At 44.1% G+C, this 27,298-nt stretch overlaps 1 protein-coding gene across 1 annotated transcript in view; it reads left to right on the forward strand.

Annotated features, from left to right (window-relative positions):
- The window catches only part of APOLTP (apolipoprotein lipid transfer particle homolog), a 1,141,779-nt gene that overhangs the window by 968,435 nt on the left and 146,046 nt on the right, over positions 1-27,298 (forward strand). Inside the window, exons 63-64 of the mRNA XM_086941409.1 lie at positions 7,905-8,092; positions 11,371-11,468. Coding sequence (XP_086797535.1) covers positions 7,905-8,092; positions 11,371-11,468 — 286 coding nt within the window. The remainder of the gene's footprint in view (positions 1-7,904; positions 8,093-11,370; positions 11,469-27,298) is intronic.

Raw genomic sequence — 27,298 nt, forward strand, 5'->3', positions numbered from 1 at the left:
AATGCCTCTCTGGAACTGTGAAGTTGATCTGTGGCTGTGTTACATTGTGTGCTCTAATCAGTAGCCTGTTGCTATCTGGTTTGATTTTTATAGACAAAGTTATGCCCCCAAGTGTAATTTCACTCAGATTATCAGCAAAAAGTATTTTGAATGATAATTGTTATTTTGGTTAAAAAAAACTAAATGCATGTGTTATGCAAGGAAACATTTTCACTGTTTTGCGCACACATACCACTCAGGAGTTTCCCTGCAGGCTATTTAGGTTCTAATGCAATTCATAATGAGTGAGAATTGATATATAGATCAGCCCTTGAACAATTGTTTTTTTGTGTAAATTATAATAGAAACAATTAAAAACAGGCTAAAACGTGGGACCAAAAGTAGGTCTTCCACATTCGGTGTGAAATGTTCCAAATAGTGGCATCAAAGAATATCCTTTTTGCCAAGAGATTGAATTACTTATAAACATAAGGGTTGTTTCTGGCCAGATAAGTGAATCTCTCAAACTGCCTTTCAGTTAAAAAGATGGATTGAGCAGGCTCAGTATTGCACTTTTCCTTATAAGTTAACTGGGCTCCTTCACATATGAAAGAGTGGTGAAGTCACAGTTGAGGGTTGAATTGATGGCGGAATATCAGACTAACCAATAATTATATAATCGAATTCAATTTAGATTAATTGTATTCAGATTTTATTTGGATATCTTAAAATTCTGGAATGCATGCAGTACTCCAGTGCCTACGATGGGCACCCCTGAACTAAGTGGAAGTGACCCATTGTTGGTGTGATATTCACGTCTCCTAACAGATTGACCACCTTATGAATGGGGAGTGCCTCTGGCAGTGGCTGCTGTCATGCGCAAGCCCGTCTGCGCCCGTCAGTGTTAAGTCAGCGGCCAGGGCCAGTTATGCTGCCCGAGTTGGGCCGTCTGCTAGTAATGTCCTTCAATTATCAGGTGAGTTTTTAAAAACATTGCGGCCTCCCCCATGCCCTTCACACAGTGGCAGCACTTTACTTTCTAACTCAGATTGTATTTGCACTGACTGTGGCTTTACTCCAACATTAGAGCTCTCTTCCAGCATTTTGGCCAATAAATCTTAGAGGGTTTTGCGTATTAGATCGGCTCTTATTAATGCTATATCACTGAGGAAGCATCATGTGGATGTGTTCGACCTGGTCTCTGACAACCCATTAGACCTGCTGTTTGTTACAGAGACTTGGCTGGACTCTTCCTCCAACCATACTGTCACGCTAGCTACACCTGCTGGTTATAAGCTTCGACGTTTGGACCAGCTTGTCGGCAGAGGGGGTGGTTTGGCCATTTTGCGCAGGGATAACTGGGTTCTCTGTAGCGAAACTTCTAGCCTATGGGGGGAGTGTGAGGTTTTGGATTTCAGTCTCCAGTTTTCGGCCCATTTCACATTAGGTGGCTCCCTCATCTATCGTCTCCCCGGCTGGCACCTTTCTTGAATTCTGTGGGGATGCTGTAGCTGAACGAGCACTGCGTTTTGCCCATTACATGGTTCTGGGAGATGTGAATCTTCACCTCAATCAACTTGAGGCTAGAGATTCGGCCGATTTTTCTGACTCCCTTCAAATGGCCCAACTTTCTCAGTGGGTCACTTATCCCACTCATCAAGGGGGTCATATCTTAGATCCCATCTGTTTTACCTTCCCTATTCTGGTTGTCAAGCCCTCTCCTGTTTCTTGGTCGGATCACTTCCTTATTTGTTTTTCCTGTGAAGTCACCCACCCGCCAGGCTGGATCGCTGCCATCGCCCCCGACATTCAGTAAAATCGACCCTCTCCAGTTTATTAGCACTTTGGCTGCCTCCCGGCCTTCCCTTCAGCAGGATCTGGAAGGGAATGTGACCAGGTTTACTGAATGGATCTCTGACTCGGTGTCTGCTCTATCCTCACCGTGCCGGCTTAAGCTGGCAAGATATTCTCCCTCTAAGCCTTGGTTTTCTCCAGAGTTAAAAGCCCTGAAACACAAGTGTAAAAAACTGGAGAGGGCTTGGCATTCCAGTGGCTATTGTCCTTTAGCAAAACACTCACTCCGATCCAAACAAAAAAGCTATTACGCCACTATAGTGTTCACTGAAAGCTGATATTTTACCTATCGTCCGGGCCAGTAATAACTCAAAAGAAATCTTCTCTATTGTGCAAAGTTTTATGTCCCCTAGTGCCCAGGCTCATGCCACCCCTGTTTCAGAGTCTTGGTGTAACACGCTTGCAAAGTGTTTTTTCGACAACATTTGTACCATACAAGCTAGTTTCTCCACCTGTGCCACTCCGCCTACGGCTTCCCCCTCTGGCCGGCCTTCAGCTGACCTTGCCAACACATTCTCCACCTTTGTGCCTATAGATCTGTCTGGCACCCTCAAAATCCTTAAAGCCCTGAAGTCGGGCTCTCCAACTGATCCTTGTGCTGCCAGACTTCTGGCTGCTGCGGCGGACATTATCAATACCGAAGTTAATCAAATTGTCAACATGTCCTGGCGAGAGGCTTCTGTTCCGATGTCCTGGAAGCAGGCTCAAATTCTCCCCCGGATTAAGAAGCCATCCCTGGACCCGTTGTCTCCTGGAAACGACCGACCAATCTTGCTTTTGTCTAGTCTGGCTTGTGAGACGGTGGTTACAAATCAAATTACCAAGTATGTTGAGGCATTGGGTATGTTACACTCTGCACAATCTGGCTTCCGCGCTTCGTATAGCACAGAGTCAGCATTGCTAGAGTGGTCTGAAGCGATCCGCGAGTGTCTGGATGCTGGCGGGAGAGCCGCATTGATCATGCTAGATCTCTCTGTGGCATTCAATACAGTGCCCCACTCACTGCTCCTCAATCGCCTTTGGAGATTTGCATATCCAGCTCTATTTGGGGCTGGGTTAGGTCTTTTTTGGATGGCCGCACGCAGCAGGTCTGGCTTCCACCGTGTCCCTCTACGCCCCAACAAGTGGCTACAGGTGTCCAGCAGGGGTCATCCCTTAGTCCCCTCCTCTTTAACATCTACGTTACCCGCTGGTTTATCTAGCGGAGTCATTATGGGCTAAGGTGATGGCCTATGCTGATGACACCCAACTTCTGTTTTCCTGGGGTAGGGACGATGACTCAGTACTCCCTGCTCAACACTGTTTGACCTCTGTTTTTCACTGGCTCACTCAGGCGCAGTTGAAGTGTATTGAAGAGAAGTCAGAGGTTCTCTTGTATGGCGTATTTCCTGCTAACTTCAGAGAGAGGCTCTGTCCCCCGGCTTCCCTTTGCCTAGCGCAAACTGAAAAGTTGCAAAAAATCTGGGGGTTTGGTTCAATGAGAACCTGACTTTTTCTACTCATGTCAAGACGTTGGCTGGGTCCTGCTTTGGCACAGCTGAAAACTAAGACCTGCTAAAGAAACTGTTGTTCATGCTTTGATTCTGTCCGACCTGGATTATGCTAACGCCTTTATGCTGGCATCCCCGACTACCTCTTGAATAAATTGCAGGTAGTTCAGAATTCGGCTGCCAGACTCCTGCGGCTCTGTCTAGCTGGAGCAGTGTGCGCGTTCATTTGCGCTCTCTTCACTGGCTCCCAGTGGAGTCCCGAATAAAATAAAAAATGTTGGCTATTGCCCTTAGTGCTTTATTTGGATTGGGACCTATTTACCAACAGAAGAGATTTGCTTTCTATAATCCAGTAAAACAGTTGCGTTCTTCTTCTCAACTCCTAGTGCAGACCCCTAGGTTACACCTACAAAGGCTCGGCGGGAGTTCCTTTGTTCGGAAAACTGCTCTGGCATGGAATGCACTACCCCTGGTCCTGCGCGGCATTCAGGATTCTGTAATCGTCAAGAAAAAGTTAAAAACCCTTCTCTTCTAGTTCTTTGATCTGTCTCCTGTTTCCGCTTTGCTTTTTCCAAGTTCCCGCCGGGACACTCTCTGGTCTGCGTGCGCTACAAATGCATTTAACATAACATAACATGTCATGATCAGCATCTGTAATTTTCTTCTCATATTGCATCCAAAGTATCGCTCATGGACTGGTCACAGTTGGGGAACTTGACCTGGGCATGTATATCAATTACGTCATGCCATTAAATAATCATTTTCTAAAAGCTTTCATTGACATCGCAAAGATCTTTTATTAAATATCTTCAGGTTAGGTACTATCTAACCCATTAATGAGAATTTAACAACGAGTAGGGGACCTCTGCAGTCTATTTGTTATTATATCAATCTCGAAAATATGACATAAGTACTATATATCAGGAGTTTATTTCTTACGTTAAAGATGATAGCTTTCAGGTAGAAGCAAATGTGGAGTCAACGATTAACAACTACAATAGCTGGTTCAGAAATACAAAAAGGCACAAAAAATACTCGACCGGGCAATAATATCTCTTAATCTCAAAATGCAGCAATTTAAAACAGTATATATGCTGCATTATACACCTGAACGTATTTCTAAATGGACATCCTCTATGAATTCATCACATGTATATTGTCCTAAATGTAATCTATATGCAGCAGACATTGCTCATATGTTTATTGAATGTCTGGCCTTGAATTTTGGAATAGTCTATTTCAATTGATATCCAAACAGATGGTGTTTGATTTCTGTTTAAGTAACAAAGAAATATTAATTGGCGTCCAGAGTGGGTGGAATTCTAATCTTTTCCCTGACATCAGTCATCATAGTCAGCGCACGCTTATGCATTGCCAGGGCATGCGCATGGGCAGAATTCCTATAGCTCCGCACCTGGTACCATGGGCAAGGGAAAACCCCACAAATCAATGCCCCCTCTGTCTTTCTGCAAAAGAGGACCTTATACACATAATCTGCATTTGCACAAACCTCCTGGACATAAGGCGCTCCCTGCTACGAGCATTATGGAACCAGAAGGGCATAACGAGCTGCAGGCAGGCCGTGATGCTCTGTTTCAACCCTGATGAAACTCAGCTAAACTGCAGAATAACAAAATACTTTGAGATAGTGGCCAAAAGACTAAACGAAAAAACCAGAGGGTCTTCTCTAGCAGAAGTCAAATAATAACAAAACAAATACCCCTGGCTATCATGGTCATCGAAGTGGATGTATTAAGGCCACGAAAACTCCACAGATTCATATACAACTAAAGCTGAGACATTTTACATTTGAACTACTGCACTTTACTTGTTTTAATGAAGATACTGACTTTTTAAAATTTGTACGTTTTATAATTGTGAGTTTTTATTAACTGTACAATAAACAAACCTTAAACCATTGCCAGGGCATGGGTGGATGAAACGCCACCTTGAGTAGCTGAATTCTGGGCAATACTCCGACAGACCTATGAGTGTGAAATGGCAATGGCCAAGGCACGAGGACCTAGAGGAGTCAAAAAGCTGGTTAAGATTTGGTCCAAACTACAATGGATGTAATACCTGGCATTGAAGTTGTTGGGCTAATCGTGGCAGATGACGGTTATTGATTCCTGCCTTATGTACATTTATGTTTTACTTCCGTTCATTCAATTTTGTAATGATATGTATTAACATGTGATCAAAGTTATGTAAGATTGATGTGATTGTTCTGACTCGAAGAAAAAATAAAAATAAATAAGAAAAAAAAGCTTCCATTGACTACTTGGACAGGAGGGAAACACCAAGGGCACACACTCTTGGAAGATTGTTATACCACTGCCATTGAATAGAGGTAGTGTAATACAGTGTTTCGTTGTCATCTCATAGAACTGAAAATTATTGTTTTCGCTGTAAGTAGCTAACAATAGAACACCGTCAAAATATAATTTGATCCTGTGTGGTCAGTGTTCATTTTGTTTGACCTGCAAGTTTTGCAAGAGTTGCAGTTGTTTAGATGCTATGGCACGCCTGACTCAACATTTTCTACAGGTATTTGTAGAGCTATGGCCCAAACTGTATCAGGAAAACCAAATACAACTGGTATTAACATGTTTTTAATTTGATCACTTGAAGAATTTTGGTCTAATCACTGTAGCCAGAGTTCTTTTGAAGGAGCGCCAAAGGATAGCGCAACAAAAATTAAAAATAATCGTTTGTGAATTTCTAGGTGTGGCCTTCAAGTTAACATGGTACATAAAAAACTTACCTTCCAAAGTAAGAGATGAAACAAACAACCAGTGTAAATGTTATCAAGGTCCTGACATACATAACTTAATGAAGGAATTAAAAAGGATGGCCCAATCATAAGGGCTCATTAAGGGGCTATTACGTGTAGAGCATTAAGCCTGTATTTTGTTGCACACAATCCCTTTGAATAGCTTTGTAACACCTCTGTCTTTATTAAGCACTCGTGTAATCTTTCAAAATCCTGGCTATAGCATTTGTTAGTTTTAGCAGCTGAGGTTGTTAATGTCTGTGGTTGATCACTGTTTATGAACATGCTGCTGCCTCATGTTTTTAATTAAGAATATGTACATTTTTTTAAAGCAATACATAACCATGGAAGAGAACTGGTTGGAAAAGAGCGGTGGTCTGGGTAGGGGGGTGACATAAGAAAGTTAACTAAGAAACCTTCAAAAAATGAACTGGCCTGCGTAGCTAGGGGAGCAGTCTAATGCATGTGAAGCAGAGGCCTATGGGAGACGAATTCATGAACAGTCCTACTGGGCAAAGCATGATTGAATTAACAGACATCAAGGCAATTTTATAACACAATGTATCCTGAAACATAAGCAATAAAAAGCTAACAAGATTAATTTTAAAATAAACAAGTATAACTTGGTACTCAACTGGAATGAAATAGTATCTTGGGTCCTGGGGCCACGGTGTTGCTTCGCCCCTGTGTTAAAATAGCCACTACCTTCGACATGACATTGTAGTTCCAGTGTGGGACAGACAGGTAGGTTCTTTTACTTCTGGCTAGGGGAGAGCAGGAAGAGAGGGCCCTATTAGGCTCTGTTTAACTATCTGTTTTCTTTTTTTACATTTTATTGAAAGGGCTCAATCTTGGCAGCAGGGGCGGCTCTAGGCTCATGGCAGCCCTGGGCATGGAGCGTGGGTAGGGGGCGCCTGGAGGAACGCAGGCGTGGAGGCCAGTGAAGAAGGGGGTTCAGGGTGTTTTAAAGTGGAACAGAGCCGGAGGCCGCCAAATCCCTGCCAGAAGCCACCAAGCAAATATGTATTCATCCTCAGAGGATTATTATATTAAGGATATATATTGGCATGACGGCCCCTGGGGTTTGGCGGCCCTGTGCTGGTGCACAGCTTGCGCATGCCTAAGGCCGCCCCTGTTGGCAGGGCCCAAGTCCTGGCTCGCTTAGCACTTTGTTGGATGGAAAGGTAGGTTATGTGATGTCAATTCCTTTAACTGATTCTGAAGTCAAATAGCAAGTGATGTCTCTTGCGCTACTTTCATGAGCTCGCCAAAGTGACGACACAAAGACGTGGTCCTTTTTCAGAGATAGGGCCTATGAAACAGTGCCCTTTATGTGAAGGATGACTCAGTAAAAACAAATTTTCTGGTGTGTTAACCACAGATGGTTGTTTGCGTATTGAGATCCGAATCAAGAAGGGTGTAACTATTCATAAAGTCCAATCACTTTTGTTTTTCATGTAGTCTATCTTCACTTCATCTTAGTCAAATGCGAAAGATGTGTCAGGCAAATGAAAGTACAGCTCCCAGAACTATGATGAACAGAAAAAGAACAGTCATCACATTTTTTTCAGTCATCACATTTTTAACATCCTTTTCAATAACCAGCCTTTTAGGCTCAAACAGGTTTCCTCAACAAGCACTCAACATAAGCACAGACATGCAAACCCAGAAGTTGTAGAGAATTTCTAGAACAGCAAGGTATAAAAAGGCACAACAATAATTATTTCATCAGACACTCTTAGAAGGATGAGAAACAACCCATTGCTTAGCTGCATTATATACATATATATTGTTTGTTTGTGTTTCAGAACCGCTTGAAACGCTGAAGGCGGCTTACTATGAGGTAACATTAATGTCGCTAGAAGGCGTCTGGCGAGAGAAAACCGACGAATATATGAAGAAAATTGAGGCTTTCCTGCCTAGTGTAGTAAAAGATGTTCGTCTTATTGAACCTGTCCATGGTGTGCTATCCACTGTGAAGAGTGCTTTGGATCTGGTTGGTGAAAAAGTTAATTTGCTCTTTATTGCCAAGGTTACATTTAATGTTGTTACAATCGGGAATCAGGCAGTTGGCATAATCAAAACTAAACACTTATCATTAGGTATCACAAGCATTTTTCCTTTTGGTAACTAGCTGTGGCACTTTAAATTTCAGATTTTATTAAAAATATGGTACATAGTTGGTGATGGTCGCTGAGCTGTGGTGTGATTTCACAGAAAATTGCATTGTAAGAGAACCATATCTGAGAAACCATTTCACCTAAACTGTATGATCAAATCTTTCAAGATATTTAATTTCCTATTTTATAGAAATCCGTTCATAGATTATCTTTTTATTGCATTACAGCTTTCACCAGACAATTATCTAAGCATAACTAGAGAGGGGTTTGGCTCCACCCACATGTTGGGAGTGAGAAGTACATGTTTTGAGGCAACAGAAGTTATGTGCTTCCTTGAAAAATAGTGCTTACAGTCCACAGAGCTTTGATTATTTTGTTTATCCAGATGCCGGTGCTTGAACTTTCAAGGACACACATGACCTTGCAATGCTATTAAAGTGCCTTAAATAACTAGATAGTTTATGGTTTTTTCTCAGGTAGCAGCACAGATGGGAGGAGGGCAGTCATTAACCTACATGGATGTTTAGGTCTGGCTTGAAAGTGCAACTGTCAGCTGGCCCTTCTAACCGGCATTACCAATGCTTGTTTAAAACTACTATTCCGAGGGGTGTATCCAATGCAGACCTCCTACATTCTTTGACGTTGTTTATTTCCTCCCATATTCCTTCTCCCTTACTCCTCATCCTCCAGCTTCCTGGTTTCATTGTTATTCTCTACACATGTTCCTCCGTATTTTGTTTTTTTTACCTACCCTGCTTTTGTATCTTTATATTTTTATGCTTTAATACTATGTTCCCTAACTGGGATTCACCCGAGGTTCTCATTTCATTTTTTTCTTTTGAAATCAATTAGTTTAGTAAATGAATGTGCACTATTTCACTTTTCCTATGTTTATTTTTTCCTACATTTTCTAATACACTTTATTTCTACTGATTTGTTTTTCAGCTAAATAGGGTTTTAATTATTTGGTTTTCCCAGTAATCGTTTTCAATTAGTTTTTGCATTTTTTAAATCTATGAATTAAAGTGATACAAGTCACCAAGTAGTGGGCAATTCTTCATAGTGCAGTAGTGAAAGAGGCTCATTGACCCACTTAAGAACCAGCTTCAAGCGTACTTATTGAGGCAGAGTCACATTTTACTGACAGCTACCTGTAAACAATTGCTAAGATGGCACCACTGCACATTAAACAGTAGGTATGGTACCAGAATATCACTGTCAAAATATTGTCTGACATAAATATTGTGTCCTTAATATTGCCCCATTTGGTCTTAGTACTAGAGAATCTACACCCAGAGAGATGATATTTATATGTAAACAACATTTAATAGATAATGCTTATGTCCGATATTTCTCACAAAATATTTTCACAAACAGCCTACCAGAGATGAGGGCATCTATATTTATTAAAAGATACAGAGTTCCTTTCTCAAAGGCTTTCAATTTGACAGGTGCTACACCATACATGAGATATTTGAGTGGAGATTGTGCACTAAGACAGTCTCTGCAGTTGTTGAGACTCTTCTGTATTTTATCCTTATAAATGGTGTGGCTGAACTGAGTAGTCAAATTGGCAACCTTGAGGTTCTAATCCAAGAACTCTGACAGTGGGCTAATGGGTCATGCTTCATTTTTTCAACCTTGTTGCTGTATCTTCTTAATTTGCCCACCATGTCGATATGAGAGTACACAGAAATAAAGTACTTATTAAACTTTGTGTGTGCCTTCCAATTCCCAGAGTCAATGCTAAGTTCAGAGAGAAATCCATAGAATTATTTTCCTCATCTACACTATCCCTATAGTGGAGGAAATTCCGCTGGTGGTTGGTCCTCCGTGAATCAGGATATTTTGCATTACCACCCAACTCCACATCAGACTCTTGATCCCTCTATTATTTCCACAGTTACATCTCAATATCACAATTTTTTGGTTTGGAATAGCCTGGTGTATTTTAAAACCTATACCTTTTAGCTGTTTTGTAACACTAGCTGTAGAGGCCTGTTCAACAGGATAGGTTACTTATACACATCTCCTTCACATGTTAAAAATAATTTTATGGCCAGACCTTCCTACAGTCATCTTTTATGAAGGCACAGATTTTATTCCTATGCCTGCCCTCCGTTACTTGAAAGATATTGTCTGCAAATTATTCAAAGTGCATGACTCTTTACAATACACTGTGTTACAGAAGAGTTCCACAACTTTTAAAAGAGCTAAAGATTAAATGACATTCACATAAAAAAAATATTTAGGCTTTTATCTTGGCCTGGTCTGTGATAAGGTATTCCCTGATGGACTAGCGGGCTCGGCAAAGTGGTGTGGATGTATGAGAGAGGCCTTCTCAATGCGCTGCCAGGACGATCTTGCTTTTGTTCAAGGGGTGCTTGATGTAAGAGAATCGCCCTTTGACTTGGGGGAAGACCAGCTTGAAATGCAAGAGGAGCCGGAATCCCAACAAAGGGATCAACTTAGCAGAGGCCATCAATTATACTTTCCACTCTGAGGGAGTTCTGAAAGATGTGGGAGTGCTGTACAACAGAGCTTTGAGGACCATTAACCTAGAATGAGAGGCAACAGACAGAGCAAGATTATGAGAGAGCTTGCATTGATGAAACAGCACATTAGGACTGTAGGTCTTTAACCGTCTCAGGTGTAGAGAGGAATGCTGTTCAGAAATGCTCAGTGCAAGGAGATGGGCAGGGAAAAGGATGACCATCACAACTGTGTGTTATCTTGGAAAGGTGCAGCATTCAACTGAATCCAGGTTCACAATGATTAGAGGCCAGAGAGTGCAAATCTGTTAATGGGGTGTTATCCTAAAGGAAGGCAAAAAAAAGGTGGGAGAATTAGACTTTCTTCTCCATGTGGGAGCAAGACCACACCAAGGGCCAGATGTACGACCATTCACTTTTGCGACTCACAAATGTGAATGTACAACAGTGTCTCAGATGGCTGGTCTTGTTTGCAAAAGTGATGACTGTTGAAATGCTGCTCCATCCCAGATAGCAAAAATGAGTACATGTTTTGGAGTATCAATCTACTTTGAGGTATAATATTGGGCTTCTGCTTCTGTTATTTTATACACCATTATGAACTGCCTTTCTTGATCAACTTAACTGTGTGTATAACCATCATTTTTGTACTTCGCTTTAAGGGAATTCAACAGCTTCTGAAGTGGGCAGACACAAAACTATCAAGAACTGTCAGCAAAATCCACAAGCCTCTCTCTGATCTGTATAATTTCTCCAAAAGGTACAATCTTTTCCTCTCGATTTGTAAAAGAAATGCATGTTATGATCTGCAGATATTAGGCAAGAGAAGCTCGTAATGGGGCATACCAAAACTGTTTGCCAAACTCAATAAGAAGCAATGTCTAAATCTAAAGTAACTCACTTGCCTAGCTGTGTTATGTGGGTGTTCAATTTTAATGTATGCACATTGTTTGGAAATACACATTTTATGGTGAGTTCCCCACCCATGTCCAACTTGCCAATATTTATAGGGGAAAAGTGATGAGTAAATACTTATATGTGCCGAATTCAGAAGTGTGAGCTTCAAATTCTGTGTGTTATGACCGTTTTTCCTGGCAAAAACTTGGAATAGGAAGTATTTACCTCATCCAGCAAAAACCTCACCTATCAGTGCCTCTATTTACTGAGTACCAGAAATACCACACCACCTGCCACCCCACTTGTAATCATGGCCTATTTGAAGTACTGGAGATGAGGTTTTCCGGAAGCATTGTAGTTTATTTAGCCATTGAGGTTCACAGTATCTTTCAGCAACGTGCCATTCTTCAGTGCTCAAAAGGACTATGGTATTGATGTTTTTCAATATAATTATACAAATTATTTGATCTATCAAAGTCTGTTTCTATTACTGTTTTTAGTTTGTTGGATAATCTCTCCCAAGAAGGGAAATGAAAATATGCTGTGTTCTGCAAGTATCCATAATGATACTCACTCTTGACACCCCATCTCAATTGACGCCCTATGTACTGTTTACTCTGAACACAATAGTCCATAGTACAGTACTCCATAGCACTCCATGTAACACATCAGCAGAGAGTTTCCCTTAAGGGTTAGGAACCTGCACCACTTAAATATTTGAGTTGTCCCAAAATAGTTCCTGACCCCTTTCCCATGAAGAACGTCTCCAAACCGTATTTTGCTAAGACGATATTGCAACAAGCCAATCTCTTCTTAATTGCAGGTTGACTAGATCTTCTCAACCAATGGTAATGTCTTCAGATCCTAGTTGTCGGTGCCCACTGATTTAAAAAAGGGCTTGTAAATGGAAAGATATGGCATTTCCTGGTAAACAAATACCCGGTGGTCCTGAGGATGAGAACTCTTAACCGCCTGTATGAAATTGGGTAATTCATTTTGCAGGATGTTAGTCCTGTGCAAGTAAGAGGTGCACAATTATCTCCTTACTGGGAACCAAGTACCTCACTAAAGCAGTTGTCTCTCTCAGGCTAGCCTACTCAGTGGGGGTGGTGTTGGGTAGTTATGTCCGTTCCCTGCTGCCACACAATAGCTATTCAAATACAATGGTCTTCAACCATTACTTTCCTTAGGATCGAATATATCAATACATGCTAGAAAATTCACTTAGTTATGGGATATGTCTCACAGATCAACCCTGTACATTCAATGTATTGTAGTGCATACAGAATCAAGAGAGAGCAACAGCAATCATTACAAATTCAGGAGCAATTTTAATTCATTGCATTCATCACTATCACTATATAAGAGAATTTTCAGATTGCCCAAAGCGAGCATGCATAAGATAAGGAAAATAAAGTGCTTAATAGAAAGGAAGAAGAAAAAAGGACATACAAATCTATTTACAAGTTTATATTCACAATCTGTCGATTGACACGATACAATGTTTTTTGTAAGACCTGGCCTGTGATATAAGTTCTATACACAATTTTCCTTAAATGAAGACATTGCTTCCAAATTTATATTGCACCAGAAAATGTGTTACACAATCCAGGTAATCAAAAGAGCGTCAACGTTTCGACTCGTCTTAGAGCCTAAAGGTAAGTTGGACCGTGGCCATGCGAGTCTTCATCACGACTAAAACATTGGGCAAACAAAGGAGTAGTGTGAGCCCTGAAATGGAGTAAATATTTACGTCAGGCTGTTGCAATAAACTTGCAACCAAAAGTAATGTCGCAATGGACTAGGGCAGGGAAAGATTGCTTACCCAGTAGAAATGGAGGACCAAGTGGAATTCTTCACTCTATGTCCCAGGGTTACTGAATAGCACCTAAAAACATAATAGGGTGGTCATTTGACTCACTCTCTATTGATTCATTAATAATGATGCCAAAGAGAAACTGGACGTGTCATTACCTTTGTCCAGAGGACGGAGATGTAGAACTAAGTTATCTTGATGTAGCAGGCTTACAGTCTCTGCATACTCACTATCAAAAGATTTTTGGTGGGCGGTCCTATAATCAAATAAAGGACACTTTAATATTGGTATTATTTCTCCAATTTCGAAAGGAACTGGCATTCCACGATGCCAGGGCTACTCAATGACCCATATTTCATATTAAAAACTGAGAACCACGTCCTAGCATCTAAAATATATATAACTCGGACTTACTTGTATTTTTTAAATCTTTACAGCGGATTCATTCCGGTTTACGAATTCCTTGGGCTGAGTAAAGTACGATTTTCTACCACTAAACAATCGAGTAAGAGACCTGCCTATGTATATATTTTAGATGCTGGGACGTGGTTCTCAGTGAGTCAAATGACCACCCTATTATGTTTTTAGGTGCTGTTCAGTAACCCTGGGACATAGAGTGAAGAATTACACTTGGTCCTCCATTTCTACTGGGAAAGCAATCTTTCCCTGCCCTAGTCCATTGCGACATTACTTTTGGTCGCAAGTTTATTGCAACAGCCTGACGTATATATTTATTCCATTTCAGGGCTCAAACTACTCCTTTGGTTGCCCAATGTTTTAGAAGACTTGCATGGCCATGGTCCAACTTACCTTAAGGCTCTAAGACGAGTCGAAACGTCGACGCTCTTTTGATTACCTGGATTGTGTAACACATTTTCAGGTGCAATATAAATTTGGAAGCAATGTCTCCATTTAATGAAAATTGTGTATAGAACTTATATCACAGGCCAGGTCATACAAAAAACATTGTATTGTGTCAATCGACGGATTGTGAATATAAACTTATAAATAGATTTGTATGTCCTTTTTCCTTCTTCCTTTCTATTAAGCACTTTATTTTCCTTATCTTATGCACGCTCGCTTTGGGCAATTTGAAAAGTCTCTTATATAGAGATAGTGATGAATGCAATGAATTAAAATTGTTCCTGAATTTGTAATGATTGCTGTTGCTTTCTCGTGATTCTGTATGCACTACAATACATTGAATGTACAGGGTTGATCTGTGAACTAAGTGAATTTTCTAGCATGTATTGATATATTTGATCCTAAGGAAAGTAATGCTTGAAGACCATTGTATTTGAATAGCGTTAAATGCCCAGGTCTTTGGCTTTTTGGGCCACCCCATTTTTGATAATGGCTAGACAATAGCAGCACTAAATAAATGAATGTCAAGTCAATGCTTTCTCTTTGAAAAAGTAAATGTACACTTAATTCACACACATTGCTAATTACCATGCATTAAATTATAAACATATATACAGTAGGTAAATGAAAAAAACTTTGTTGACACCCTTATTTCACATTTGACCCCCAGTGGGGCGTGAACCCTATAATCATAATACCCACCACCTATACCAGATGAAACATCACAATATAAGTGATGTCATTTTAAATAACCAGGCCTTTTGGCTTTGCCAAGGGGGCACCACCTCACAAAAAACAATAATCTCATGTTAAAAATTACCATTAAAAGTACTAACCATACACCTATGCAGCTGTTATAAATATCATCATTGCATTGTTCATCAACAAATCTGTCAATAAAGCATTTTTAAAACACAAACATGTGGCAGAATCTACGCTTAATAACTTCAAGCCACATACTGCAGCCATAGGACCACCTATTAGGGGTCTCCGCACTCCGAACTGAAAAGACAAAGCCATAGCTCTGGGTAATCCTTAAAATATGTTGAAATCTCCCCAGGTCATGCATCTTATGATCTGCGAGTCTATAACACTTAGAAATTAAGTTGGTAGTGCCCTCGCCCCTCCTTTGGCTACTACAAGAAAGAAATCATGCCAAAATCAAGCCCTTGCAGGTCATCATGGGGAGTTCCCAGGAGGGGGCAGTGAATAGGCCACTCTGTGCTGTGTGGCCTCAGACCACGTGAAGATTTGTTCATTCTTTTTTTGTTTTTTTAAATCACAGCGCGGGAAACTCACGTCTGTGCTGCCAGGCCGATCTTTCTCCATTAGCTCCTGCCGTAGCGGGAGCAGCTCCTTTTCTGCTACCATGGCGGGAGCTGCTCTGCCTTTGTCCTTCTGCTCCTGCCCACAGTGGAAGCAGTAACTTAGTGCTGGTCCTCCACAGTAATCACGGGGAGCGGCTTCATTTCAGTATGGGGCGTTGTGATACTCTACTCATTCCACTTTGGTGTCCTGGGGTATGAGGTCCCCAGGACACTTAACTTCAAGCAGAACTTGCTCCCTGGGGCTGAAGTTTGGCTCTGGGAGGCGCCCCGTACAAGCCTACTCCAGCACTGACATATATATATATATATGTATATATAAATATATATATATATATATATATATTTATATATATATATTTATATAAATATATTACCTACTGGCCGTCGCCAGTAGGTAGTTATAGTTAGGAATTTCCAGTCTGAACGAGCACCGGCTGGACTGAAGGTTGGATCTCCATCGTGGACCGCCCCCAGCGACCATTTTCGGCTTCACTATTCGCTAAACTGGTAGAATACAGTATTCCCTTGGAATGTAATTAAGGCATGAATCCCAATGTCCTGAAGATGATCCTGTTATCCCTAAATGAATGAATGAAATGAATGAATGAATGAATGAAATATGATTTATAACCGCTCAACTTAGCCCAGTGGGCGTCAAGGAGCCTAGCTCAATATCTAGCTGAGTCAACAAGGTGACGGGAACTTACTGGTAGGCTTTAATGAAACACCAAGTTTTAAGGGCTTTCCTAAAGAGATCCAAAGAGGGCTGAGATTTGATCTCCAACGGAAGTGTGTTCCATAATTGGGGTGCCAAGATGGAGAATGCCCTACTCCCCCATCTGACCTTCCTAAAACGGGGGACTACCAGCTGATTCAACTCTAGAGAGCGAAGACATCTGCTAGGCACATAGCGGGTAAGCAGAGACCCAAGAGCATCAGAAGGGCCTGCCATGAGGGCACTGTAAGTGAGGCAAAGGAGTTTGAAAGAAACCCTAGAAGGAATAGGGAGCCAATGAAGGCTCTTCCTTGCCATAGTAGCAGATGAAAGCCATGGAAGGGCCAACACAAATCCCGCAGCAGCATTCTGCACCACCTGCAAACGCTGCAGAAGGCACTTGTTAGCCCCAGCATAGAGTACATTACAGTAGTCAAGCCTGGAGCCAACAAGAGCGATCACGATCTGCTTGCGTGCCTGGGGGGAAAGGTAATAAAGGATTCTTTTAAGGGTCCTAATGACTTCCCAACAGGTGGCAACTGTCCTATTTACCTGGAGCTCCATAGAGAGCGAGGTGTCGAAGATGACGCCGAGGTTCCTGGCAGATTGGGCGGGAGTGGGGCAGGTGCCAAGAGATGAGGGCCACCACTCGCCCGACCACACGTCCTGGTCCTTGCCAAAGACCAGGACCTCTGTTTTGTCGCCATTCAACTTTAGGGAGTTAAGGATCATCCACTCCGCAACAAGCTGCATGCAAAATCTAAAGTTGGACGCGGATGTACTCGCAGAGTGGGCCAGGGACACCATAATCTGAGTGTCGTCGGCGTACTACACCACCTCCATCCCCTGTGATCTTACTAATCTCGCGAGGGGGGCCACATAGATATTAAACAGGGTCGGGCTCAAGGCCGACCCATGTGGCACCCCACATTGCAACGATTTAGCAGGGGAGAGGAAATGTCCGAGCATCACTCGCTGTTCTCTCTGATGTAGGAAAGAGTTCAGGAGACTCAGAGCCGACCCTGTTACCCCTGCCTCCCTTAACCGAGATGTCAAAGTAGAGGGAGATAGGGTGTCAAACGTTGCCGTGAGATCCAACAGCACTAACACGGTACTTTGGCCAAGATCTACTTTTCGGCGAATGTTGTCTAATACCTTGGTAAGAGCAGACTCAGTGCTGTGGAATTTCCTAAAGAGACGTTGTCGACACCCTACACTATATGTTATTTGACTATATCATATGTAAAGTCACAATAGTGTACTCTTGAACCATTAGTCTGCTAAATTGGATTGTAGGCAGACTGTCTCCTCTTGCCTAATACCCTCCCTCTATGTATGTCACACCTGTCTATATGTGGTAGTAGGACACAGGCCGTGTCCCACTTGATATTGGATAGATAATTGACTACATAACTTTATATGGTATTAAACCCTGTCCGGCTGGACAGATAATATAGAATCGATTCTTGATCTATATTTATTTAGCTTGATTATCCTTGACTGTCTAGGGACCATTGTCTTTTGAAACAGTATATACACCCAAGGTCCTTGACCAATTGCTCAATTGGGTTCCCTTGTACTAAGTAACAATAGGGACCCATAGGGCAAAAAAAGTAAGAACATTTTTTTACAAAAAAAGTCGCGAGATGCGCGTAGGATCCTCGCATTTGGTCGCTAAAAAAAACGAAGCACGTATTTTTGAGATATATATCAAGCTTATGTGTATAGATGTTGGGAACCCTTGTGTTTATTGAGAGATTTTAGTAATTACAAGTAAGTACCGATGCCGAGCCTAAAGTTCATGAGGAAGACTCGGTTTCCTTCATCTGTAAAATGTATACTATCTCTTTAATATATGTCATGCATATTGAAACGCAGGTTGTTGTGGTATATGGACAATATTCTATAGTCTCGTAGAAAAGTAGAAAGATTTATTCACCTGTTTATTCATTTATGTGTGCAGATTAGGTGTTCCAGTCTTCCCCTATCTCGACGACTGGTTGTTGAAGGCGGGCTCGCCCCAGATAGTCGTCTCCCACCTCCAGACTACGGTCGACCTCTTGCACCTGCTGGGGTTGTCTATCAACGTGCCAAAATCGCATCTGTGCCTCTCTCAGAAGCTCCTCTTCATCAGGGCGGTTCTAGACTCGGCACAGCTTCGGGTTTTTCACTCCAAACAGCGGGTTCGGGATATTTAGGCTCTGATTCTGATCTTTCAGCTTTTATCCCGGGTCTCGGTCAGGTTAATGCTGCGGCTCCTGGGGCTGAAGGCCTCCTGTATCCTACTGGTGCATCACACAAGGTAGCATGTGAATATATAAGTAAATCAAAAGGAGACTAGCTAGAGAGGGGTTAGTATGACATTATTTTGTTGTTGTCATAGCGACTCAGTGTTGTTGGCGGTGGCACCTGTTGGGTGTCTTTAGAAAGCCCTCACCCACCAACCTAGTTGGTGGCATGCTTCATCATCGGGCCCACCCAGTGACACCTAGCGTGTCCCGGGTGTGCTACGACGCCTGATTACAGCGGAGCAGGTATGTCACTGTGTGTGCGGTGTGAGGTGTGTGGAGAAGTGAGGTTAAAACGGCTTGGCGGATGGTCCCTGGAGTGGGAAGACTTTATTAAAAGGGCCTCCGTCAGCGGTTAAAAATAAGGCTGTGGGACGTTAGAGGCGGGTTACGACCTCCTACGTCCTTGGTGTGTCAACATGTTTCAGCCAGTGCCTTATATTAATCTGGCTTTCTTCAGGACAATAAAAATATGTGTAGGTTAAAATTAGGGTAAGTGTAGTGTAGTCTATGTGTCTACACGCCCTAAAGTGTATCTAACTGTGAGAGGGGGGATTCCCTTCTCAAGATCACCTGTACATTTAACAATGAAAGACAGGGACAAGACAAACATAGGAAAAAAGAGTCACTAGAAAATATTGAGCATAATTTATGACAGCCGGCTTAATAGCGGATTAGTGCAGGCTATGAGCGGCTCAAGTGTAATGATACTGGTGGTATCATTATTGTGGAATCGCACTGAAATTCGAGGGTGAAGTGGTTAAAACAGCGGTAAAAAATACTGCAGTAGTGAATAGTGAAGTATTGTGGCGCAAGCACATTGTCTTACGCTTTTTTAGGCTTGCTTGTACTCCAAGGCTATTGAAGAGGCAAGGGGTGGCCCTGGTAGGGAGAGAGAGGACCACTGGGGTAAGGAGACCTGTGGGAGAAAGGGTAGCGCTTACCTATGGTAGAGATGTTCAGCATACTCACAGGATTTCTGGTCAGCTTCAGCGTGGGACCTGTTGTGCCTCCTTCGCATAACCGGTAATGAATGGCTGTGGTGGCCGGTTTTTATACTAACGTTAACTGCATGATTAGTGGCACCTGGAGGGAAGAGTAATAGTAGAAAGACTGGCTTTTTGGATCGGAATAGTGCTCAGGTGAGTGCCCTTCGTATCGCGCTAATGCGCGGAGTAGTGCCGCTAGCTTCGCGCATGCGTCCAAAGGTGGTTTTATCGTGCGCATGCGCGGCGAGGGGTAGTTTAGCGCATGCGCGGCCAAGTAGTGGTTCGCGCATGCGGGGTTGCGCAAGAGTGCGGCGCGATTGGATAGAGTTAGCGCATGCGCACTCGGGACTTAAAGTTGGATTATAGTAAAACGTGCCGAATAGTACTACAGGCACAGAATGTAATTCAAGTGCCAGATAATCCCGTTTTTAGATGGGAGGGTAAGGGGGACGCATGGTTGTCCCACTATGACTGAGGCTAGGGGAACAAAGGCAAGATCCCATTATTGGGAGGATGAGGAGGACGCATGGTTGTCCCACTGGGATTGTAGGCTAGGGGAACAAGGAGGTGGATAAAGGCAAAGGCAAAGTGCCTGAAGAGAGGGGTAGTGCCCTACTGGGGTGCGTCTGGGAGGTCAGACTGGATCACAGGGGGGCAGTGGCAGTAAAGGCAAGGTTCCTGGGTGGTCATGCTGGACCAAGGGAGGCTTAAGGTCAGACTGGTTCATAGGGTCAGTGAGTTCCAGGGGATGGCATCATTGAGCCCTTCAGTGGCCGTGGACAGGCGATATATCCACCTTTGCTCTTTGTTAAGCAATTTTTTGTCATTGTTAACTGGGCTGACTGGTATCTGTTCGATGACTGTCCAGGTGAAGTCATTTGGGGTGTGGCACTGGGTGATAAAGTGGTTTGTCAGTTTGCTTATGCTTTTTTTGCAGCGCATAGTGCTGCGGTGCTCCGTTATCCTGGTCCTCACTTTGCGTGTGGTCATTCCCACATAACGGAGCCCACATCTGCAGGTGAGTAAGTAGATTACGTTTTGTGAGTTGCAGTTTGTGTGGCTCCTTTGGGACCATATCTTGTTCGGTTCCAGGTTGAGGGTCTTCGTGTGGGATGTCAGGTGACAGACACTGCAGTCATTGCATGGGTAATGACCAGTGACTTTTGGCATACCCCAAGCATTGAGGATGGTGTTCTCAGGTTTAGGTGGTGGTTTAGGTCTGGTACTGACGAGTTGGTCTCGGAGATTGTGGCACCTTTTGTAGGAAAACCTCGGGGGTTCCCAATTCCTTTGTCCGGAGTTAATGATTCTCCAGTTCTTCTTTATGATTTTGGCCACTTCATTCGAGGCAGTGTTGAAGGTAGTCACGCATGTTGTTGGTTGAGCGTCAGATTCTTTGATGACGTCTTCTAGTAATGCGTCACGGTTCTGGTTTCTTGCTCTCTTCTGAGTTTTGTTGATGATCGCCCTTGGGTAGCCTCGGTGCTCTAGTTTTTTGGCCAAGTCCGCTGATTGTGACTTGTAGTCGCGTATGTCTGAGCAGTTCCTTCTGATACGGAGGAACTGGCCAAATGGTAAGTTTTCTTTTAGAGGCCGTGGGTGGAAGCTGTTGAAGTGTAGCAGTGAGTTCCTTGCCGTTGGTTTGTGGTAAGTTGTGGTTGTCAAGGTTCCACTTGTAGCTGCTATTTCCAGATCTAAGAAGGGAAGTTGCTTATTACTGGCTGTGCAGGTGAACTTGAGGTATGGGTCTCTGTTGTTGAGCCATTGTAGGAAGTTGTCCAGTTCTTGTTTTGAGCCATCCCAGATGACCAATATATCATCGATATATCGATGCCATTTCAGTATATGGTCTTTGAACGGGTTGGTTTCTACATTGATGTGGGTGCTTTCGAAGTGGTGGACGTATAGTCCAGCTACACTCGGCGCGAAAACACTGCCCATGGAGGTTCCATTGGTTTGCAGGTAAAAGGTACCCTCATACTCAAAGTAGTTTTCTTTGAGGGCGAGGGCTGCACAGTTCATGACAAAGCTCCTTGGTGTCTGGTATGGCCAGGGGGATTCTTCCAGAATGTCCTTTAGCACCTGTAGGGTGGCGTCTTGAGGCAGGCTGGTGTATAGGCTTTCCACGTCCAGTCCTACCAACAGTTGTGTCTCAGGGTCAAAGGTGGTGTTGGCAATGGTTTGCAAGAGGTGCTTGGTGTCCCTGATGTAGGTGGGCGTTTTTTGTACCAGGGGGTTGAGGAAGAAGTCACAGTATCTGGACAGTGGCTCTAGTATGGAATTGATGCCAGATACTATGGGTCTGCCCGGCGGTGGTATTACCCCTTTGTGTACTTTAGGTACTGTGTAGAAGTATGGGGTTTTGGTGTTTTCCGGGCAGAGGTATTCGGCCTCCTGTTTGGAGATCTCCTCATTATCTGCTGCCCTTTTGACAAGGTCGTGCACTGTGGTGCGTAGTTGTTCTGTGGGATCCCGCTCCAGTCTGCGATAGTTCCGGCTGTCGCTGAGTAGTCTCCGACATTCAGCGTCGTAGTCTGTCTTGTTCAGTAATACTATGCCGCCCCCTTTGTCAGCTGGTTTGATTACTAAGGTGGGGTTGTCTTTCAGGCGTTGTATCGTTTGCCTGTCTGTCCATGACATGTTGTTGTAGTGGTTGGTGGGATTGAGTTTCTCTATGTCATGGTACACAGCCTGTTCAAAGGTTGTTATTTCCGCTGGCACGGTTGAGGGTGGGGGGACAAAGGTGGACTTCACTCTGAGTCCTGTGGTGTTTGTGTTGTCCCCGTTTTGGGGCTGGTCTTGGTTTGACTTTTCAAAGAAGGACTTCAGTTTCAGTTTCCTGAAGAATTGGGCTAGTTCCGCTTGTAATCTGAACTTGTCCAGTCTTGTGGTCGGTACAAAGGATAGACCTCGCTCCAGGACAGACGTCTCTGTGCTGGAAAGTGGGGTGCTGGACAGGTTGAACACTAGTGATGGTTGGCAGGTGGGATTGTCTACCTGCTTGTTCCCGGGGTTGCTTCTTTCGTCTTCTGACGAGTGTTGGAGCTCACCGGGTTTTCGTCTTCCCATTGTACTTGTGCATTGTTGGGCTGATTTGTTCTTCTGCGGCCCCGGGGTCTCTGGCCCCGTCCTAAAAAAGGAAAATTGTTGCCCTGGTTACCTGCAAAGTATGGCATGGGTCCTTGGGGGTACATGTTGGGGAAACCAAAGTAGGGGTTCTGCATGTGGCCTAAATTAGGTGGGAAGCCGAAAAATTGGTTTGGATGTCCTCCTTGCCAGTGATTAGGCCATCGCTGTCCTCTTCGTCCTCTGCCTCCTCGTTTTTGTGATCCACTGCTTGAATCACTGGAGACGGAGCTGTCATCCCCTGAGGAGTTGGATGTGTTGGTTTCCTTGGTAGGTGGGGTGTAGTTCTCCTCCGAGTAGGGGTATACTTTTGCGTAGGAGAACTTCTTCAGATCTTTCTCAAATTTTTTGAATTTGGCCTGGGTTAGGTAGTCCTTGTACTCGTTTACCTCCCGGTTCTGATCGTCAAGTTTCTTTTTGTACGATGTTATCGTGGCTTTGAAATGTCTTTCAGTTTCTTCTATCTCAAGGGATAGGGTGTCTGACAAACGTTTAGCGGTTTTTAGGATGAGGATCATCCAGTCTCTGGTACAGTGCCATGCTATCTGGGCCCAGTCCTTCCTGAACGTGGGGTCGTCGAGGAAGATCCTGGGTGCATTTGATACCAATAGCCCCCTGGGTGCAGAGTTGGTTCTAAGGTATTGGGCCAGTATTGTTCCATGTAGAATGGTGCGAATCCTGTTGCGCTTCTTTTCTGTTAAGGTCTCCCAGTCCGTGGTCTGTGCGATTGTGTTAGAGATGTTAAAATCGGTTTGGAATGACGGGTCAGACAGTATGTCTGTCAAGTCACTCTCAGAGAAAGTCAGTCCATGGTTTTCAGCCATGGTTGTAAGTTCTCTCACAGCTGCGCGCTGTCGATAAGTGCGAGAATCAAGAGGGAGAGAGAGGACCAGATAGCTAGTCCAAATCCCCGGGTTATATGTAAGTAAATCAAAAGGAGACTAGCTAGAGAGGGGTTAGTATGACATTATTTTGTTGTTGTCATAGCGACTCAGTGTTGTTGGCGGTGGCACCTGTTGGGTGTCTTTAGAAAGCCCTCACCCACCAACCTAGTTGGTGGCATGCTTCATCATCGGGCCCACCCAGTGACACCTAGCGTGTCCCGGGTGTGCTACGACGCCTGATTACAGCGGAGCAGGTATGTCACTGTGTGTGCGGTGTGAGGTGTGTGGAGAAGTGAGGTTAAAACGGCTTGGCGGATGGTCCCTGGAGTGGGAAGACTTTATTAAAAGGGCCTCCGTCAGCGGTTAAAAATAAGGCTGTGGGACGTTAGAGGCGGGTTACGACCTCCTACGTCCTTGGTGTGTCAACATGTTTCAGCCAGTGCCTTATATTAATCTGGCTTTCTTCAGGACAATAAAAATATGTGTAGGTTAAAATTAGGGTAAGTGTAGTGTAGTCTATGTGTCTACACGCCCTAAAGTGTATCTAACTGTGAGAGGGGGGATTCCCTTCTCAAGATCACCTGTACATTTAACAATGAAAGACAGGGACAAGACAAACATAGGAAAAAAGAGTCACTAGAAAATATTGAGCATAATTTATGACAGCCGGCTTAATAGCGGATTAGTGCAGGCTATGAGCGGCTCAAGTGTAATGATACTGGTGGTATCATTATTGTGGAATCGCACTGAAATTCGAGGGTGAAGTGGTTAAAACAGCGGTAAAAAATACTGCAGTAGTGAATAGTGAAGTATTGTGGCGCAAGCACATTGTCTTACGCTTTTTTAGGCTTGCTTGTACTCCAAGGCTATTGAAGAGGCAAGGGGTGGCCCTGGTAGGGAGAGAGAGGACCACTGGGGTAAGGAGACCTGTGGGAGAAAGGGTAGCGCTTACCTATGGTAGAGATGTTCAGCATACTCACAGGATTTCTGGTCAGCTTCAGCGTGGGACCTGTTGTGCCTCCTTCGCATAACCGGTAATGAATGGCTGTGGTGGCCGGTTTTTATACTAACGTTAACTGCATGATTAGTGGCACCTGGAGGGAAGAGTAATAGTAGAAAGACTGGCTTTTTGGATCGGAATAGTGCTCAGGTGAGTGCCCTTCGTATCGCGCTAATGCGCGGAGTAGTGCCGCTAGCTTCGCGCATGCGTCCAAAGGTGGTTTTATCGTGCGCATGCGCGGCGAGGGGTAGTTTAGCGCATGCGCGGCCAAGTGGTGGTTCGCGCATGCGGGGTTGCGCAAGAGTGCGGCGCGATTGGATAGAGTTAGCGCATGCGCACTCGGGACTTAAAGTTGGATTATAGTAAAACGTGCCGAATAGTACTACAGGCACAGAATGTAATTCAAGTGCCAGATAATCCCGTTTTTAGATGGGAGGGTAAGGGGGACGCATGGTTGTCCCACTATGACTGAGGCTAGGGGAACAAAGGCAAGATCCCATTATTGGGAGGATGAGGAGGACGCATGGTTGTCCCACTGGGATTGTAGGCTAGGGGAACAAGGAGGTGGATAAAGGCAAAGGCAAAGTGCCTGAAGAGAGGGGTAGTGCCCTACTGGGGTGCGTCTGGGAGGTCAGACTGGATCACAGGGGGGCAGTGGCAGTAAAGGCAAGGTTCCTGGGTGGTCATGCTGGACCAAGGGAGGCTTAAGGTCAGACTGGTTCATAGGGTCAGTGAGTTCCAGGGGATGGCATCATTGAGCCCTTCAGTGGCCGTGGACAGGCGATATATCCACCTTTGCTCTTTGTTAAGCAATTTTTTGTCATTGTTAACTGGGCTGACTGGTATCTGTTCGATGACTGTCCAGGTGAAGTCATTTGGGGTGTGGCACTGGGTGATAAAGTGGTTTGTCAGTTTGCTTATGCTTTTTTTGCAGCGCATAGTGCTGCGGTGCTCCGTTATCCTGGTCCTCACTTTGCGTGTGGTCATTCCCACATAACGGAGCCCACATCTGCAGGTGAGTAAGTAGATTACGTTTTGTGAGTTGCAGTTTGTGTGGCTCCTTTGGGACCATATCTTGTTCGGTTCCAGGTTGAGGGTCTTCGTGTGGGATGTCAGGTGACAGACACTGCAGTCATTGCATGGGTAATGACCAGTGACTTTTGGCATACCCCAAGCATTGAGGATGGTGTTCTCAGGTTTAGGTGGTGGTTTAGGTCTGGTACTGACGAGTTGGTCTCAGAGATTGTGGCACCTTTTGTAGGCAAACCTCGGGGGTTCCCAATTCCTTTGTCCGGAGTTAATGATTCTCCAGTTCTTCTTTATGATTTTGGCCACTTCATTCGAGGCAGTGTTGAAGGTAGTCACGCATGTTGTTGGTTGAGCGTCAGATTCTTTGATGACGTCTTCTAGTAATGCGTCACGGTTCTGGTTTCTTGCTCTCTTCTGAGTTTTGTTGATGATCGCCCTTGGGTAGCCTCGGTGCTCTAGTTTTTTGGCCAAGTCCGCTGATTGTGACTTGTAGTCGCGTATGTCTGAGCAGTTCCTTATTACTGGCTGTGCAGGTGATGGCTCAAAACAAGAACTGGACAACTTCCTACAATGGCTCAACAACAGAGACCCATACCTCAAGTTCACCTGCACAGCCAGTAATAAGCAACTTCCCTTCTTAGATCTGGAAATAGCAGCTACAAGTGGAACCTTGACAACCACAACTTACCTTACATACGCGACTACAAGTCACAATCAGCGGACTGCCTCGAATGAAGTGGCCAAAATCATAAAGAAGAACTGGAGAATCATTAACTCCGGACAAAGGAATTGGGAACCCCCGAGGTTTGCCTACAAAAGGTGCCACAATCTCCGAGACCAACTCGTCAGTACCAGACCTAAACCACCACCTAAACCTGAGAACACCATCCTCAATGCTTGGGGTATGCCAAAAGTCACTGGTCATTACCCATGCAATGACTGCAGTGTCTGTCACCTGACATCCCACACGAAGACCCTCAACCTGGAACCGAACAAGATATGGTCCCAAAGGAGCCACACAAACTGCAACTCACAAAACGTAATCTACTTACTCACCTGCAGATGTGGGCTCCGTTATGTGGGAATGACCACACGCAAAGTGAGGACCAGGATAACGGAGCACCGCAGCACTATGCGCTGCAAAAAAAGCATAAGCAAACTGACAAACCACTTTATCACCCAGTGCCACACCCCAAATGACTTCACCTGGACAGTCATCGAACAGATACCAGTCAGCCCAGTTAACAATGACAAAAAATTGCTTAACAAAGAGCAAAGGTGGATATATCGCCTGTCCACGGCCACTGAAGGGCTCAATGATGCCATCCCCTGGAACTCACTGACCCTATGAACCAGTCTGACCTTAAGCCTCCCTTGGTCCAGCATGACCACCCAGGAACCTTGCCTTTACTGCCACTGCCCCCCTGTGATCCAGTCTGACCTCCCAGACGCACCCCAGTAGGGCACTACCCCTCTCTTCAGGCACTTTGCCTTTGCCTTTATCCACCTCCTTGTTCCCCTAGCCTACAATCCCAGTGGGACAACCATGCGTCCTCCTCATCCTCCCAATAATGGGATCTTGCCTTTGTTCCCCTAGCCTCAGTCATAGTGGGACAACCATGCGTCCCCCTTACCCTCCCATCTAAAAACGGGA

The sequence above is a fragment of the Lissotriton vulgaris genome, chromosome 10, assembly GCF_964263255.1.
Source record: "Lissotriton vulgaris chromosome 10, aLisVul1.2, whole genome shotgun sequence".
Classification (NCBI taxonomy): Eukaryota; Metazoa; Chordata; class Amphibia; order Caudata; family Salamandridae; genus Lissotriton; species Lissotriton vulgaris.